At 45.2% G+C, this 18,948-nt stretch overlaps 1 protein-coding gene and 1 non-coding gene across 2 annotated transcripts; both read right to left on the bottom strand.

Moving 5' to 3' along the window:
• Positions 1 to 5,790: 5,790 nt before the first annotated feature.
• On the bottom strand, positions 5,791 to 16,966 carry rpl30 (ribosomal protein L30). Its single transcript, XM_072468469.1, has 4 exons — positions 16,782 to 16,966; positions 14,591 to 14,736; positions 8,839 to 8,969; positions 5,791 to 5,886 (listed from the first exon to the last, which is right to left on the bottom strand). Exons 1-4 carry the CDS (start codon positions 16,800 to 16,802, stop codon positions 5,837 to 5,839), a joined length of 348 nt encoding a protein of 115 aa, XP_072324570.1. The 5' UTR covers positions 16,803 to 16,966; the 3' UTR covers positions 5,791 to 5,836.
• On the bottom strand, positions 7,228 to 7,361 carry LOC140386123 (small nucleolar RNA SNORA72). The gene has a single exon (XR_011933589.1). It is a non-coding gene; the product is annotated as a small nucleolar RNA SNORA72 (small nucleolar RNA).
• Positions 16,967 to 18,948: the final 1,982 nt, after the last annotated feature.

The raw sequence follows: 18,948 nt of genomic DNA, 5'->3' as shown, positions 1-18,948 counted from the left end.
TGTAAACCTTTGAAACATCACAGTTGTATTTTTCATGCCAAAAGGCTTGAACTGATAAGAGTCCATTGGCTGACAAAGAGGCAGAGATCTCGGTTACCCTCTCGGTCAAAGGTATCTCCAGTATCCTTTCAGCAAGTAGACCTTGGTAAATGAACTTAGAACATCAGATTCTCTCAATGCAATCATCCAAACGTGGAGTAGGGAATGAGCTTCTTCTGGTAACAGCATTTACTTTTCTGTAGTTCACACATTTTTTGCGTTAGAACATAGAACATAGAACAATACAGAGCAGTACAGGCCCTTCGGCCCACGATGTTGCACCGAAACAAAAGCCATCTAACCTACACTATGCCATTATCATCCATATGTTTATCCAATAAACTTTTAAATGCCCTCAATGTTGGCGAGTTCACTACTGTAGCAGGTAGGGCATTCCACGGCCTCACTACTCTTTGCGTAAAGAACCTACCTCTGACCTCTGTCCTATATCTATTACCCCTCAGTTTAAAGTTATGTCCCCTCGTGCCAGCCATTTCCATCCGCGGGAGAAGGCTCTCACTGTCCACCCTATCCAACCCCCTGATCATTTTGTATGCCTCTATTAAGTCTCCTCTTAACCTTCTTCTCTCCAACGAAAACAACCTCAAGTCCATCAGCCTTGCCTCATAAGATTTTCCCTCCATACCAGGCAACATCCTGGTAAATCTCCTCTGCACCCGCTCCAAAGCCTCCACGTCCTTCCTATAATGCGGTGACCAGAACTGTACGCAATACTCCAAATGCGGCCGTACCAGAGTTCTGTACAGCTGCAACATGACCTCCTGACTCCGGAACTCAATCCCTCTACCAATAAAGGCCAACACTCCATAGGCCTTCTTCACAACCCTATCAACCTGGGTGGCAACTTTCAGGGATCTATGTACATGGACACCTAGATCCCTCTGCTCATCCACACTTCCAAGAACTTTACCATTAGCCAAATATTCCGCATTCCTGTTATTCCTTCCAAAGTGAATCACCTCACACTTCTCTACATTAAACTCCATTTGCCACCTCTCAGCCCAGCTCTGCAGCTTATCTATATCCCTCTGTAACCTGCTACTTCCTTCCACACTATCGACAACACCACCGACTTTAGTATCGTCTGCAAATTTACTCACCCACCCTTCTGCGCCTTCCTCTAGGTCATTGATAAAAATGACAAACAGCAACGGCCCCAGAACAGATCCTTGTGGTGCTCCACTTGTGACTGAACTCAATTCTGAACATTTCCCATCAACCACCACCCTCTGTCTTCTTTCAGCTAGCCAATTTCTGATCCACATCTCTAAATCACCCTCAATCCCCAGCCTCCGTATTTTCTGCAATAGCCTACAGTGGGGAACCTTATCAAACGCTTTGCTGAAATCCATATACACCACATCAACTGCTCTACCCTCGTCTACCTGTTCAGTCACCTTCTCAAAGAACTCAATAAGGTTTGTGAGGCATGACTTACCCTTCACAAAGCCATGCTGACTATCCCTGATCATATTATTCCTATCTAGATGATTATAAATCTTTTCTCTTATAATCCCTTCCAAGACTTTACCCACTACAGACGTGAGGCTCACCGGTCTATAGTTGCCGGGGTTGTCTCTGCTCCCCTTTTTGAACAAAGGGACCACATTTGCTAACCTCCAGTCCTCTGGCACTATTCCTGTAGCCAATGATGACATAAAAATCAAAGCCAATGGTCCAGCAATCTCTTCCCTGGCCTCCCAGAGAATCCTCGGATAAATCCCATCAGGTCCCAGGGACTTATCTATTTTCAGCCTGTCCAGAATTGCCAACACCTCTTCCCTACGTACCTCAATGCCATCTAATCTATTTACCTGGAGCTCAGCATTCTTTTCCACAACATTATCTTTTTCCTGAGTGAATACTGACGAAAAATATTCATTTAGTATCTCGCCTATCTCTTCAGACTCCACACACAACTTCCCATCCCTGTCCTTGACTGGTCCTACTCTTTCCCTAGTCATTCGCTTATTCCTGACATACCTATAGAAAGCTTTTGGGTTTTCCTTGATCCTTCCTGCCAAATACTTCTCATGTCCCCTCCTTGCTCGTCTTAGCTCTCTCTTTAGATCCTTCCTCGCTACCTTGTAACTATCCATCGCCCCAACTGAAACTTCAAACCTCATCTTCACATAGGCCTCCTTCTTCCTCTTAACAAGAGATTCCACTTCTTTGGTGAACCACGGTTCCCTCGCTCGGCACCTTCCTCCCTGCCTGACCGGTACATACTTATCAAGAACACGCAGTAGCTGATCCTTGAACAAGCTCCACTTATCCAGTGTGTCCAACACTTGCAGCCTACTTCTCCACCTTATCCCCCCCCCCCCCCCCCCAAGTCACGTCTAATGGCATCATAATTTCCCTTCCCCCAGCTATAACTCTTGCCCTGCGGTGTATACTTATCCCTTTCCATCCTTAACGTAAACGTCACCGAATTGTGGTCAGTCCCCAAAGTGCTCACCTACCTCCAAATCCAACACCTGGCCTGGTTCATTACCCAAAACCAAATCCAATGTGGCCTCGCCTCTTGTTGGCCTGTCAACAAACTGTGTCAGGAAACCCTCCTGCACACACTGTACAAAAAACGACCTATCTAATGTACTCGAACTATATCTTTTCCAGTCAATATTTGGAAAGTTAAAGTCTCCCATAATAACTACCCTGTTACTTTCGCTCTTATCCAGGATCATCCTCGCCGTCCTTTCCTCTACATCCCTAGAACTATTTGGAGGCCTATAGAAGACTCCCAACAGTGTGACCTCTCCTTTCATGTTTCTAATCTCAGCCCATACTACCTCGGAAGATGAGTCCCCATCTAGCATCCTCTCCGCCACCGTAATACTGCTCTTGACTAGCAGCGCCACACCTCCCCCTCTTTTGCCTCCTTCTCTGAGCTTACTAAAACACCTAAACCCCGGAACCTGCAACATCCATTCCTGTCCCTGCTCTATCCATGTCTCCGAAATGGCCACAACATCGAAGTGCCAGGTACCAACCCATGCTGCCAGTTCCCCTACCTTATTTCGTATACTCCTGGCATTGAAGTAGACACACTTCAAACCACCTACCTGAACAGTGACCTGCGACGTCAAATCTGAGCTCCTGACCTCTATACTCTCATTCTCCCTTACCCTAAAACTACAATCCAGGTTCCCATGCCCCTGCTGCATTAGTTTAAACCCCCCAAAGAGCACTAACAAATCTCCCCCCCAGGATATTTGTGCCCCATCAGGCTTTGACACCATCACTATAGGAGAGCTCCAATTGCTAGAACTTAACTCAATATCCTTCTGTACTTTTTGTGCAGTTTAGCTGCATTCAACCGATATGTATGTTATTTGATTGGAACAGCACCCCCACATCATCTACATCATGTTTGGTTACCTTTGTTCCAACCGAATTGTCTCCACAAATAGCTTTTTGTGACTGCAGTAACTCTTTCAGCGCCATCTGATTCTTATCTGAAAGATAGCTTAACCAGTTGTCTACATAGTCCAGGATTTCTTTATTACCCATTTGAATTTGAAGGAAGTTACTGTCAGAATTTAACCCCATTTTCTTCTTCCCACCTCATGACTACAAAGACCTCACTTGTGTCCTCATCGCAACTCTCAATATTTTTAAAAATCCGGATGCTATGACATACTCTGATATCCACACGAGACAGACATTAAATCACACAGAGTATGTCATAGCATCCTGCTTTTAAAAATTCAGCTTTTCAATTTGATTTGATTTATTGTCATGTGTACCGAGGTACAGTGAAAAGTATTGTGAACATATAAATGAACGTGCTGCCAAGGCTCCTCTTCATATTTAGACCATTCCCAATCTTCATTTCCAAATCCTTCTTCACCGAGGTTGACAAACTAATCATCGCCTTTGCTTGCCGGGGATGAAAAAAGATAACCTTACGGAAGTCCATTTTACGAGAGGAGCAGGCGGCGGCCTGGCCCTACCAAATCATTTGCTCTACGACTGGGTGGGCAACGCAGAGGGTGAGGAGGTGACCGAGGGAGCCAGAGGCAGATTGGGGCCAAATGGAGGCCTCCTGTATGGGACTTCTCTCCGAGTGCTGGCCACCACACAATACCCCCTCCCCCACCAGACACACACTAGGGGCCCGGTGGTAGTGGCCATTTTGAACTGAGCTAGTTGTCCACGTGAACCCCCATCTGCAATAACCACAAGTTTGCACCGGCAGGGATGGGCGCTACCTTTGGGACATGGGGAGGGGATGGAGCAACGCTGAAGGTAGAGGACACGTACGTAGACGACAGACTGGTGACCCTGGGGGAATCTCAGAGAAGCCCGAACTCCCGAAAGGGAATGAGTTCAGATATCTAGCTATGTAACGTTCTCCGCAAGGAGACAGAAGAGTTCCCCCAAAGACCCAAGCGCACACTTCTAGACATGATGGTATGGGTGGACTGGCTATGGGACAAGTGCAGTGACATATATGTCATTCACAGATATGCCCTCTACCGTCAGCGTTCCTCCGTCCCCTCCCCATTCAGAACTGTTGCTTCACAGCACCAGGGTCCCAGGTTTGATTCCCGGCTTGGGTCAGCGTCTGTGTGGAGTCTGCACGTTCTCCCAGTGTCTGCGTGGGTTTCCTCCGGGTGCGCCAGTTTCCTCTCAAGTCCCGAAAGACGTGCTGTTAGGTCATTTGGACATTGTGAATTCTGTGTACCCAAACAGGCGCCGGAATGTGGAGACTAGGATTTTCAGTAACTTCATTGCAGTGTTAATGTAAGCCTACTTGTGACAATAAATATTATTAATTTTAATTAATTAATGTCCCAAAGGTAGCATCCATCCCTGCCGGTGCAAACTTGTGGTTATTGCAGATGGGTACTCACATGGACACCTCGCTCAGAAAAGGTCAGAACCCCACTGGATGAGAACAGACGAAAGTAGAGAGAGGAACTGGGTATCTATGTATATAGGGGAAGGACTCTGAATTGAGGTGCTGCAGTCAACTCCACCTCCTCCTGCAGCGGGCTAAGCCTGATGCAGCTCAAGATAGTGCACAGAGCACACCTCACACCTCACCAAGACACGCATGAGTGGGTTCTTCCCGGAGGTGGAGGACAATCGTGGAATGCGTCCAGGGAGGGGAGGGGTCTGGCCCAACCAACCACACCCCAATATTCTGGTCATGTCCCAGACTCAAGGAATTCTCGACTGCCTTCTTCATGACTATGTCCAAGGTGGTGACGCTAGAGATCGAGCCGTGCCAGTCCTCAGGGTATCAGAGCACCCAGAACTGGAAGGGGGGGGGGGAAGGAGGTAGTGGGGAATAGAAAGGGGAGAGGGGAAGGCTAGCTGCCCAGAGAGCTAGAGAAGAAACAGGGGTTAACAAGCAGACACCCCCTCCCCCCCGAAGGCCTAAGGGACCAACTCCACACCCCCCCCGCCGCAACGGAATGAAGGCCAGATTTCCACCTTGATAAAGAGTTGCTTCCCAATGTCACTCTTAACTGAGTAATTTTAAGAATAAGCCCCATTGTTTTGGATTTCCCCGAAATGAAGGACGGAGAAATAATCCAATCCATTATCATTTGAATCACCTTAAAGTAAATTAATCCTCAAAATGCTGGAGAATATAAAAGATCTATCAAACATGTTCTCTTAGCTGAACCCTTTAGACTTGCGGATTAGCAGAATCACAAGTGAGTGCATCTTGAAGTGTCATGTTGAGCATATGATTAAAAACAAAACCAAGTGTCTTTTTATATTGTAACTTTATTTGCAAAATATAACAGTGGCTGGATTATTTTTCACTGATTTGCTCTGGCATGCTCCTGATGATGTCAGAATCACCTGAAAGAGAAAATCTTCAGTTCAGTAAATGCAAACTTGACTCAGAAAAACAATATGAAGGTCAGGCCCAACACATTGGTCATTGCTGTTAAGATTCCAGAAAGGCAGGATAGAACTGAAGCCAAGCTATACACATTTTTATCAACATTCATTGAATTGCCACAGAACAGGCTAGTCAGTAATATTAAACCCCAGGGAATAATACAATGCAAGCATGGATACAAAGCTGGTGGAATGACAGGAAACTGTTGTGGTGAATCTTTGCTTTTCAGATTGGAAGAAGGTTTACAGTTGAGCTAGTGTTAAGGTGACAGCTTTATTAAAAATCTATATTGATGACCTGGACTCTCAGTGCAGAGGGTACAATTTCAAAATTTGCAGGCGACAAACTCGGAAGGACGGCGATAGACTTCAATGGGCGGCATGGTAGCACAGTGGTTAGCAGTTGCTTCACAGCGCCAGGGTCCCAGGTTCGATTCCCGCTTGGGTCACTGTCTGTGCGGAGCCTGCACACACTCCCCGTGTCTGCGTGGGTTTCCTCCGAGTGCTCCAGTTTCCTCCCACAAGTCCCGAAAGACATGCTGGTTAGGTGAATTGGGCATTCTGAATTCTCCCTCAGTGTACCCGAACAGGCGCCAGAATGTGGTGACTAGGGGCTTTTCACTAACTTCATTGCAGTGCTAATGTAAACCTACTTCTGACACTAATAAAGATTATTATAAGGGCATTCAGGCTGGCGGGATGCCTGATGGAATTTAATGCAAGTGATGATGCACTTGGGTAGAAAGAACAAGAGCAAAGGGAACTGTTTTTTACATACACAAATACGCCAAAGGTAGGAGTTATACTGGGCTTTAAAAATGCCAGAGAGCGAAAGCAAGGAAGCTATGGTGAACCTGGAGTTCATACCTACATCCTCCATACTACTTGTATTGTATTTTACATTTATTCCTTCCTGGGCTATAGATATCGGTGACCACTCGCCCCTGCACCAATGGAGGGGTATAAACTAGCAAGTGTATAGGGCTATATATTGTAACACGTCCGTACACTGAATATGCATTACTGATCCATGTAAAGAAAATGGTAAAGGGAGTCTCTTCTAAGAAGTGAATAAAATATTCACCACCTCAGCCGCAGTAATAAAAACATGACAATTAGGAGTCTGCAGGAACCAGACAGGGTGCAAAGGACAAGTCAAGGCCCCCTGTGCCTGTGCTCAACGCTATCGTCATATACACATTACTATCAAAGCCATTAAGATGTGTTGTCCCATACCCCGTGGAACAAAACCCCTGTTGCATTTCACATGTGACAAAACAGCACTTTATATAATAAACAATTTGTTGCTGGCAAACATTACAACAGGACTTGACAAACATGCCCTGCAGACAAGCAGCACAGCAATAATCTAGCGAATGTCTAGCCTGACTTGACCAGTGACAAAAATCAAGCCAGCGAGAATATATTCGCATTGTATATTCAAATGTTAATGGCTAAAGCATTAAAGTCAGTATGCCATTCCCACACACAGTGCTTGCAGACATTGCACAACATCCAGCTACTTTCATACCAATTAAAGCACATTATCTTTTTAAACTTAATTTAGAGAATGTGGGCGATACTGGCCAAGCCTGCACTGAATGCCCGTCCCTTACTGCCCGAGGTGGTGGTGAGCTGCCTTCTTGAACCGTTGCAGTTCCCGAGGTGTAGGTACATCCACAGTGCTGTTAGGGAGAGTTCCAGGTGTAGCCATGTAAAATGGCTGCGTTCCGATTAATCTGGCCAAAACCCAGTTTAAAACGGCTAACCCGAAAGACTGCTGGGAAAAGCAGCCAAGAAGACACAAGCAGGCAGCTGTAGACAGGTTTGCAGCTTCAGCTCGGGGGAACGTAGCCCAGATCGATACTCAGGGCTATCAACAGCCCATCAACCCAGGTATCCGCAGTTTCATTCAGGACTGTTTGCAGCCAATCTATTCAGACATCCACAGTTAAATCGGCTATCCCCGGGAACACTTGCAACATATTAGCAATTGAATACTGGGCCAGACCTGTCAGCGCCTGCAGTGGCCGAAACAAAGACAGGTGAGCGACCACCCCCCGATCGAGGAATCGCCTCACCATTGGACACATCGACCCCAGAGACTGGGGACAGAATCCAATCACTTGGGACTCGGGGTCAAGGGCCGCCCCGGGAAGCGGGAAGCCCGTGGGCCCTATAAAAGTAAAGGTCCAAGTTCAGATCTCCCTCTCTCTCACCTTCGCCTGCTCGAGACCTTCGCAAGACCAGCCACCGTGTATCGTAAGTTTGAATCCAGCGATCGCTATCCGGTAGACACCTAGCCACCGACCTGTAGCAGCCTTTTGAATCGAATCCCGCGGGCCAGATTTGATTGGACAAGCCATTCATTTCCCTGACCTGGTGGGCTCTTCCTAAGTTAAGTATTGGCCAGTAGTGATAGGTTTATTATATAGAAAGTAGTATTAGGGTATTAATATTGCTTGTTGTATATAATAAATGACCGTTGTTCTAATCCTTACTAAGCAGTGTGCTGTGTTATTAATCATAACCTGAACTTGAACCACGTGACGGTATCATAAAGATACCTGGCGACTCATGAGCAAAGGTGACCTAAACAGAGCAAATAGACTAAAGCTAGAAAGAGCAACAAAGGACTTTCAGAGTGACAGTGAAGGATAAAAATCCTGGAACTCCCTCCCTTTAACAGTACAGTGGGTGTACCTACACCTCCCTCAGGGACTGCAGCAGCTCAAGAATGCAGCTCGCCATCACCTTCCCAAGGGCGGCTAAGGATGGGAAATAAATGCTGCTGTAGCCAACCATATCCACATTCCATAAACAAATAGTTAAAAAAATTCAACGTTTTATTTTCAACTGGTTTTAACAGTGGACCGACCCAGGGAAAAGCATGTTCTTGGAAGGACTTACCTGGATCAATGATCGCCAATGTGCACACTCTGTAGTATTTACCACAAGCTGTACCGAGTTCAATGTTGTTGCCGCTGTAGTGATGCACACCAGTTTTTGCTAACATAGCATAGTACTCAATCTCAGATTTCCTGCAACAATAAATACAATTCACCATCAAAATAGAATCAATTGTAATTTCAGATTTTAATCAACACGAGCAATTATAACAGACAAATCAGCCCAAATAGAAACAAGGCACCGAGATATGGGTAACAGTGTGGGAAAAGTAACGGATAGCTTTACACCACGAAAGACAATCCAACCGAGTAATTTCAAACTTTAGTTTGTGTAAAGGATTGTAGAAGCCAGCTATTAAGTAAAATAGGTAAAAATAGCGATTTAGCATTAAGCCCCATGTCTATTAAATACCCATTTAAAAACTCACTCATAACCTCAGGTCATTTCAAAACACATATTCAGCATAATTCATTTCAAAACATAGCTTCAACAGAACACAGACAGCATAATTCATTATAGATTAAAACAGCATTCTTATTCAGCTAACAAATACATTTGCAAGATAATATGACACTAAGCAGTCCAAGGACAGGGCAGCTCCATGACAACAGCATAGCAACAGTACAGTATTCTAAAGGAGCCATTGTCATAACAGTCAAGTCAGCAAGAATCCAGTTCAATTCATTTATGAAACATTTCAAGTTAATGTTGCACATTAAAGACAGACAGCTAACCGTCAAATCAAACTTATTTGATTCTAACCCAAACCAACTAGGATTACATAGGGGTGTAGATAGATGGCTGAAGACTGATATGATTTAGTATAACCGTGATAGATCGTATGGCCATTTTCCATTCTGGAATCAATCTATACTTTGACCTAACTATTCGCTATCTCTATCTTTCATATTTTCACTTTCCAACTCGGAGAAGTCAATGCAAGCTGTTTTGCCGTAAGCAAGAAAATTATTTCTGTATTATTTGAAAGTTCTATTGTCTACAAATTGCTTCTCTTCGAGTACTTTTGCTAGCTGTACTTATTAGAGAATAAGATTTAAGTGATTCTCAATTATAATCAACTAGAGTCAATAAAACGATTCTCATTTGCACCCGAGAAGTGTTAACTCAAATTTCTACTGGGTTTTAGTGTTTGCAAGTGCCATTAGATCTGCATGGTAGATCTCTACAAGGATGCATAGAATCCTGTTCAAATGTCACCATGGTTTTACAATAATCAGGCAGTTTCATGATTATAAATGAGATTAGTTTTAAATTCCAGATGAATACATTTCTGTGGAGAGAACACGGGGCTAATGTTTCACGCCAGATGACTGTAAATACAACTCTACAAAAAGCAACATTTGTTTCAGTGTCGGTCATAGCTAGAGCAGGGTGCCACAAGATATTCAACTATATTCAATATTGATGCAGTGGTAATGTCACTGGACTAGTAACCCACAGGCCAAGACTAGTAGTGCTCTGGGCACACGCCTTCAAATCCCACTCTGGCAGCTGGTGGAATTTAAATATTAAATGGGAAATAAAAAGCCTCTCTCCGTAATGGTGAACATGACAACTATCATTGGTCTTTGCAGAAATCCATCTAGTTCACCTTTGGGAAGGAAATCTGCCATCTCGCGCTGACTAAACTGCCTCTTGAAACAGCCTAGCAAGGGCAATTAGGGATAGGCAGCTGAAAAAAATAAAATACAATCACCATCGGTCAAAGAAAGGAGGGAGACTGAAATAGGAAACTACCGGCCAGTTAGCTTAACAGCTGTCAGAGGGAAAATCCGAAAATATATTGCTTGGCTAATTTATTAGAGCAAGTAACATGGATAAAAGGGAATATGTAGATATGGAGTATGTGAATTTCCAAAGGCAATTGGACAAGGTAACACACGAGAGGTTCCTACATAAGAGACCATGGTGTAGGAGACAAAGCATGGACAGAGAATTGGTTAGCTAAAAGGAAACAAAGTACGGATAAATGGGTCAATTTCATGTTGGCAAGAGTGCCGCAGCGATCAGTGCTGAGGCCTCAACTAGTTACAACAATATCCAGGATGCAAGGACTAGTGTGGATGCAAAATTTGCAGATGCCCTAATGTATAGGAGACTAAGTTGTAAAGAGATCATAAGGAATGTGCAATGGGGTATACATGGAAACATACGTAGAATATAGAAGCCACAGGAGACCATTTGATCCTTCGAGCCTGCTCACCAGTCATTATCATGGCTCATCAAGTTCAACACCCTCATCCCACTTTCTCCAACCCCCTCCAATGTCCCTTTAACCCCAAGAACTATATCTAATTCCTTCTTGAAATTACACATTTTAGCCTCAACTAATTTGTGGGAGTGAATTCCAGATTCACTATTCTCTGGGTGAAGAAATTTCTCCTCACCTCAGTCTTAAAAGGTTTACCCCTTATCCTCAAAACTATGACCCCTAGTTCTGGACTCCCCCACCGTCGGGAACATTCTTTCTGAATCTACCCCGTTAGAACTTGATACATTTCTATGAGATCCCCTCTCACTCTTCTAAACTCCAATTAATATAATCCTAACCGACTTATTCTCTCCTCGTATGACTGACCCGCCATCCCAGGAATCAGCCTGGTAAATCTTTGCTGCACTCCCTCCATAGCAAGAATATCCTTCCCCAGACAAGGAGACCAAAACGGCACACAATACTCCAGGTCCAAGTGTGGCCTTACAAGCACCCAATACAACTGCAGTAAAACATCCATACTCCTATTCTCAAATCCTCTCGCTATGAAGGCCAACACATTTATCCACATTATACTGCATCTGCGTGCTCACTCACTCAGCCTGTCCAAATCTCACTGAAGTATCTCTGCTTCCTCTTCACAGTTCACCCTCCCACCCAACTCCGTTATCACCTGCAAATTTGGAGATAATGCATTTAGTTCCCTCCTCCAAATCATTCATATATAATGTGAACAGTTGGGGTCCTAGCACAGATCCCTGCAGTACCACACTCGTCAGTGCCTGCCAATCGGAAAAGACCCATTTATTCCAACTCTTTGCTTCTTGCCTGCTAACCAGTTTTCTATCCATCTCAAGACACTACCCGCAATCCCATGCGCTTTAACTTTGCATAGTAAGCTGCTATGGGATACCTTGTCGAAAGCCTTCTGAAAGTCTAAATAAACTACACCCACTCATTCTTCCTGGTCAACTCCATTAGTTGCATCTTCAAGAATTCAAGTAGATTTGTCAAGCATGATTTCCCTTTTGTAAATCTATGCTGACTTTGTCGGATTATACCACTGATTTCCAAATGCTGTACTATGAAATGCTTGATAATGGACTCAAGCAGCTTTCCCACTACCGATGTTAGGTTCACTGGTCTACAGTTCCGTTTCTTCCCCACCTCCCTTTTTGAATAACGGGGTTACATTCGCTAATCTCCAATCTGTAGGAACCATTCCAGAGTCCAAAGAATTTTGAAAATGACCTATGGATCTACTATTCTTGGGCCACTTCCTCAAATACCTGAAGATTACCAGGCCCTGGAGACTTATCCACCTTCAATCCCATAAATTTCCCCAAAACCAATTCTCTGCTAACAGCGATTTCCCGAAGCATGTCACTGAAACTTGTGTTTCTCAGAACTTCCAGTACATTATTCATGTCTTCCTTTGTGAAGACTGTAGTACCAATCTAGATCCTCGGCCATTTCTTTGTTCCCTGTTATGAAGTCTCCCCACCCCCTTTTGACTGTAAGGGGCCTGCATTAATTATCTTTTGCTCTTTACATACCTATACAAACTTTTACAGTCAGTTTGTGTGTTCCCGCTAGTTTACTTTCAAATTGTATTTTCCCCTTCTTGATCAATCCCTTGGTCTGCCTTTGCTGAATTTTAAACTGTTGCCCATCCTCAGGTCTATTGCTTTTCCTTGCTAATTTGTATGCTCCTTCTTTGAATCTAATACTAGCTCTAATGTCCTTTGTAATCCATGGATAAATTAAGTGAATGGTCAAAAAAAATGACACATAGAATATAACATGGAAAACATGAACTTGTCCACTTTGACAGGAAGAATAGAATACAAATATTTAAATGGAGAGATTGCTGAACTTTGATAGAGGGATCTGGGTTCCCCGGTACAGGAATTAATGTTGGAATGCAGCTACAGCAAGTGGTTAGTAAGGAAAACGGGATGTTATTGTACACTGCTAAAGGAGTGGAATATGTACAGTTTGGTCTCCTTAACGGATATAACCACCACTAGAAGTAGTGGGGAGACGGTTCAAATCACTGATTCCCCGAAGACAACCCCTTCATCTTGGGAAAGTTTGGTCCTGTATCCATGAAGTTAAGATTGAGAGATCTTCTTGAAACATAAAAGATCCCGAGGGGATGTAACAAGATGGATGCTGACAGACTGTTTTACCTCATGGGAGTTTAAAAGTAAGGCAGTTCACAATGAAGATGGAGATGAAAATATTTTTTTTCCTTGAGGGCTGTGAGTGTGTGAATTTTTAAAAAATTATATAAATTTAGAGTATCCAATTATTTTTTTCCAATTAAGGGGCAATTTAGCGTGGCCAATTCACCTAACCTGCACACCTTTGGATTGTGGGGGTGAGACCCACGCAGACACAGGGAGAATGTACAAACTCCACACAGACAGTGACCCTGGATCGAACCGGAGTCCTCGGCGCCGTGAGACAGCAGTGCTAACCATTGTGCCACCTAGTGTGTGAATTCACTTCCCCGGAGTGAAAGACAAAGTCATAGAATATGTTTAAAGCCGGGTTGGATAGATTCTTGACTCCTAATTTGTAATTGACATGTAATCCAAACAGATTTAATATCCAATAGAGAACACTGCCATTGTGACGCAAGGGGTATCAACCATGAATATCACCTCCTCTGACCACGGTGCCGCCGACCTTGCTGAGTACATCCAGCAATTTCTGTCCTTTATAGCTGTGACTATTAAACTGCATCCACAAAGTATAGTTTTGGTTTCAAAATGGGTTCAGAGAATGGGGATTACTGGGCATGGGGTGATAGACCATTTCCAGTTTGAAGCCACGCTTTAGTATACAGACAGTGCTCAGACTTGCAACACAAGTGGTTTCTGAAAATCACATTGTAAGTTAGAACGGTTTCCCCTTAGGAACAATGTTATAAATGGGGCATTGACTTCTGAACCAACATGCAATATCCCATTCTCACTGGATAGTGAAAGGTTTGTGATATCTTTAATATAGTGTATTTCCTATGATGCATTAGTGCCTATACTTGCAAAGACACTTCTATACTGCACCTGAGAAGCAATTTGCCCTTCCTGAGTTGTGAAATGTGGGACTAACAGTTGGTAACGGCCAACTATCCGCTGCCATGGCATCATAGTCGAAACATGTTACCCATTCATAAATGGTGGAAATTGTTAATAAGATGACCCTGATTTAAGATGATTAATAAAGAACCAACAGCAACAGGAGGAAAAACGTTTATGTAAAAACAGCAAGTGATTATGGTCTGGAAAGAGTCGAGTGTGGTGGAGGCAGGTTCCACAGTAGCTTCCAAAAGCAAATTGGATAAGTAACCAAAGAAAAAACTTTAGTTTCAGAATGTTGACAGTCCGATCAGATGAAATGCTCTTAGAGCCAGTACAGAGCTATGGCCAGAAGTATATTACAGTAAAAAGGACAAAATGCTGAGTTCACACTGTATTTTGCTATTTATTTTCACAAAATAGTTCAGCTTACCTCAAGGCTGGACAGTTGTTAGCAAGAATAACCAGCTTGGCTTTGCCTTGACGAATCATTTTCAAAGTCTGTTTGTAGCCCAGCACATATTTGCCACTTTTCATAACCAGCTGGAGCCTGGAGTTGATGGACTCCAATGACTTTTTCTGCATTCAAAAAAACAAGTCCTTTTTATTTTACAGAAATTTACACAAACAGTAAACCCAACAAAACAATAGTGTTCAACTAACTCCAAAACACTCAAGATATTTAATGTATTTTTTCCAGGGGATACAAGGGCAGCACATGTGGATAGCACTGTGGCTTCACAGCACCAGGGTCCCAGGTTTGATGCCCCGATGGGTCACTATCTGTGCGGAGTTTGCACGTTCTCCCAGTGTTTACTTAGGGTTCCTCCGGTTTCCTCCCACATTCCAAAGAAATAGTATTTATTATTCACACGGTGGATTGGCCATGATAAATTACCCCTAGTGACCAAAAAGGTTAGATGGGGTTATTGGATTACGGGGATGGGGTGGAAGTGAGGGCTTAAGTGGGTCAGTGCAGACTTGATGGGCCAAATGGCCTCCTTCTGCACTGCATGTTCTAAGTTCTAGATATCAACTGCAAAGACAGAATTATACCATTGAAAATGTAACTGTTACATTCCTCCTGCTGCAATCCCCATGAGTGATTAGCCCCTTCACATTTTTACTATTTATATTCCTATAGAAGAGAAGCAATGGCATAGTGGCATTGTCACTGGACAGCAATCCAGAAACCCAGGGTAATGCCCCAGGGACAGATTCGAATCCCACCACGGCAAATGCTGAAATTTGAATATCTGATGGAGGATCATGAAGCCATTGTCAATCGTTAGAAAAACCCATTCGGTCCGCTAACGCCCTTTAGGGACGGAAACTGCCAGCCTTACCCAGTCTAGCCTACATGTGTCTCCAGATCCACAGCAATGTGATTGACTCAAATGCCCTGTGAAATGACATAGCAACTCACTCAGCTCAAGGGCAATTAGGGATGGGCAACAAACACTGGACACATCCCATGAACAGTTCCCTTTTGTTAGTTGCCAGTCTTTTCTCATACTCTCTCTGCTTTTTCAATTCCCCCACAAGCCTCTATATTAGTGGCGGGCAACCTGCAGCCAGGGAGGCAGAGTGTGGCCCAAGGGACATTAGGTTGACTGTTGCCCATGCAAAGGTCTGCCACATTCCGCTGATTTCAGTCCATGTCATTTTTTCCTACTGGCATGGCTGAAGTGATGCACACAAGTCAATGCTAATTGTACAGAAAATTAACCATGAGAGCATTGCGCTCCAAAGTGTGAATATTTATTTTTACCATCTGAAGTTGATGGTAGTTCTATTGATATATAAATGTTTAATCAATGGTACAGCATGTTATGAAATGTTCAGCTTATATAGAAAATGTATTTATTATTCACATGGTCGTGATTTCAATCTTGCAGTCCACTGAGATGTAGGAGGGCCACTCATGTTCTTGATGGAGGGTCACTGGCACTCGATTAAGAGGATGAGAAGGCAAGAGATTGGGGATGAGGTACAGATCAGCCATTGTCAAATAGCAGACTCAATGGGCAGCATGGCCCAATTCTGCTCCTATATTTAATGGTCTTATGTCGGCCTCTGACCAGTCTAGGCTGCCCACCACTGTATCTTCAGCTTGGTTCTATTTCCCACCTGACACATCGTAATCTCAAACTCTTTCATCCTCTGCAATTTGGTGTCCTGCCTTACCCTTTGCGGGGTATGCACTCGTCCAAATTGTCTTCTTCAGGAAGGTATTCAGCTACAGGTTTGCCTAACCTCGGCTTCCAAAGTATCCTGTCCAGGTCCTTCCTCACCCCATTACAATGCAGCCCCTCGCCCATTTCAGTGAAATACTCCCCCTCCCCCAATAACGAGGATTCAAAACCGCCCCAGTCCCCTGAACCAAGCCCGGGCCATTCAGCTCCGTGCATGGAGGCGCCCGAGGAGACTGGAGCCCGGGGGAAAGGCAGAGGGAGGCGGCAGCGGCCGGGGGAAAGGCAGAGGGAGGCGGCAGCGGCCGGGGGAAAGGCAGAGGGAGGCGGCAGCGGCCGGGGGAAAGGCAGAGGGAGGCGGCAGCGGGGCCCCGGGTCGGCAGCCGCCTCTCTCTCCTCCACGTGAAGCCTGGGCCGCGCGCTGACACTCACCGTCTTCTTGGCTGCAACCATCTTGCCTGCCGCTGTGGCCGCCCCTGCTGCCTTAGCCTGAGGAACGCGGTGAATGGGGAGCCCGGGGGGGTGCGAGGGATGTCACGGAGCAGCGGCAGGAGGCAGAGCGGCTCCGCCGGCGAGGCCAACACAAGATGGCTGCAGGGAGAGAAAGGAAGGATATCCCAGCAGGCTCCTGGCTCCTCGCCCGCAAACATCGCGAGACCTGGCCGACGTCACCTGCCCGGCCATAGGCTGCTCCGGAATCACGTGGGGCGCCCCAGTGATGCCAGCCCGCCCAAAGGGGGCGGGGTTGAAGCTGACGTGATGACATGGGGGCGGGGCCCAGGTTACACACCGTCATCCAGTCACAGAGTTATTCAGCCTAATTTGAGGCCCTTCAGCCCATCTTTTCTGTGCCCATCAAAGCAACCACCTCAGTGGGTTCTAACCCCATTTCCCAGCACTTGGCCCATAGCTGTGTATGTCCTGGGATCGCAAGTGCACATCTAAATACTTCTAAAATGATATGAGAGTCTCTACCTCCACCACTTTCGGCAGTGAGCTCCAGACCTACCCTCACATCCCCTCTGAACCTTCTGCCCCTTCCTTAAATCTATGCCCCCTGGTCATTGATCCGTACGCCAAGGGGGAAAGTTTGTTCTCTCTATGCTCCTCATAATTTTATACATCTCAATCATGTCCCCCTTCAGTCTCGTCCCCCCTCAGTCTCCTCTGCTCCAAGGAAAGCAATCCAAGTCTATCCAATCTCTCTTCATAACTGAAGCTATGTGGATTCCAGAACTGCACACAGTACTCCAGCTGTGTCGGAACCAACGTTTCATACAGTTCCATCATAACTTCCCTGCTCTCAAACTCCATGTCTCAGCTGATACAGGCCACTGTATCGACCTGCTCTGCTACCTTAAGGGACCGGTATACGTGGATACCAAGGTCCCTCTGATCCGTGATAATTCCCAGGGTTCTGTTGGCCCTGTTACCTTATTTGTCATCAATTGCATCACCTCATACTTATCCGGATTGAATTCCATTTGCCACTGATCAGTCCATGAAATGAAAATGAAAATTGTTTATTTTCACAAGTAGGCTTCAATGAAGTTACTGTGAATAGCCCCTAGTCGCCACATTCCAGCACCTGTTCAGGGAGGCTGGTACAGGAATTGAACTGTGCTGCTGGCCTGCCTTGGTCTGCTTTAAAAGCCAGCGATTTAGCCCAGTGTGCTAAACCAGCTCCATCTGACCATTCACCTGCAACGTAAGGCTATCCTCCTCACTATATGGGTGGCATGGTAGCACAGTGGTTAGCACAGTTGCTTCACAGCTCCAGGTCCCAGGTTCGATTCCCGGCTTGGGTCACTGTCTGTGCGGAGTCTGCACGTTCTCCCCGTATCTGCGTGGGTTTCCTCCGGGTGCTCCGGTTTCCTCCCACAGTCCAAAGATGTGCCGGTTAGGTGGATGGCCATGCTAAATTGCTCCTTAGTGTCCAAATAGGCTAGGTGGGGTTACTGGGTTACGGGGATGGGGTGGAGGTGTGGGCTTAAGTGGGGGTGCTCTTTCCAAGGGCCGGTGCAGACTCGATGGGCTGAATGGCCACCTTCTGCACTGTAGATTCTGTGATTCTGAATTCTCCCTCAGTGTACCTGAACAGGTGCCTACGTGTGGTAACTAGGGGATTTTCACAGTAACTTCATTGCAATGTTAATTTAAACCTACTTGTGACACTGAAAAAGATTATTATTATTATATTTACCACCCCACCAATTTTCGTATCATCCGCAAACTTGCTGATCAGCCCTCCTACATTCATGTCTAAATCATTTATGTAAACCACAAACAACAAGAGTCCCAACACTGATCCCTGCAGAATCCCACTGGGCCTTGGCGTCCAGTCAAAAAAACGTCCCACGACCATCACCCTCTGCTTCCTGCCACTCAGCCTATTCTGGATTCAATTTGCCAAATTTCCTTGGATCCCATGGGCTCTTACCTACACCATCAGACTTCCAAGTGGGACCTCATCAAAAGCCTTGCTGAAGTCCAAATAGACTGCATCAAATGCATTGCCCTCATCTACAGAAATGGCCACCTCTTCGAAAAATTCCATCTAGTTGGTCAGGCACGACCTCCCTTAACAAAACCATGCTGA

Source organism: Scyliorhinus torazame, chromosome 11, assembly GCF_047496885.1.
Source record: "Scyliorhinus torazame isolate Kashiwa2021f chromosome 11, sScyTor2.1, whole genome shotgun sequence".
Classification (NCBI taxonomy): Eukaryota; Metazoa; Chordata; class Chondrichthyes; order Carcharhiniformes; family Scyliorhinidae; genus Scyliorhinus; species Scyliorhinus torazame.
Note: the sequence above shows the minus strand (reverse complement) of the source record. Positions and strands in the feature narration are given on the sequence as shown.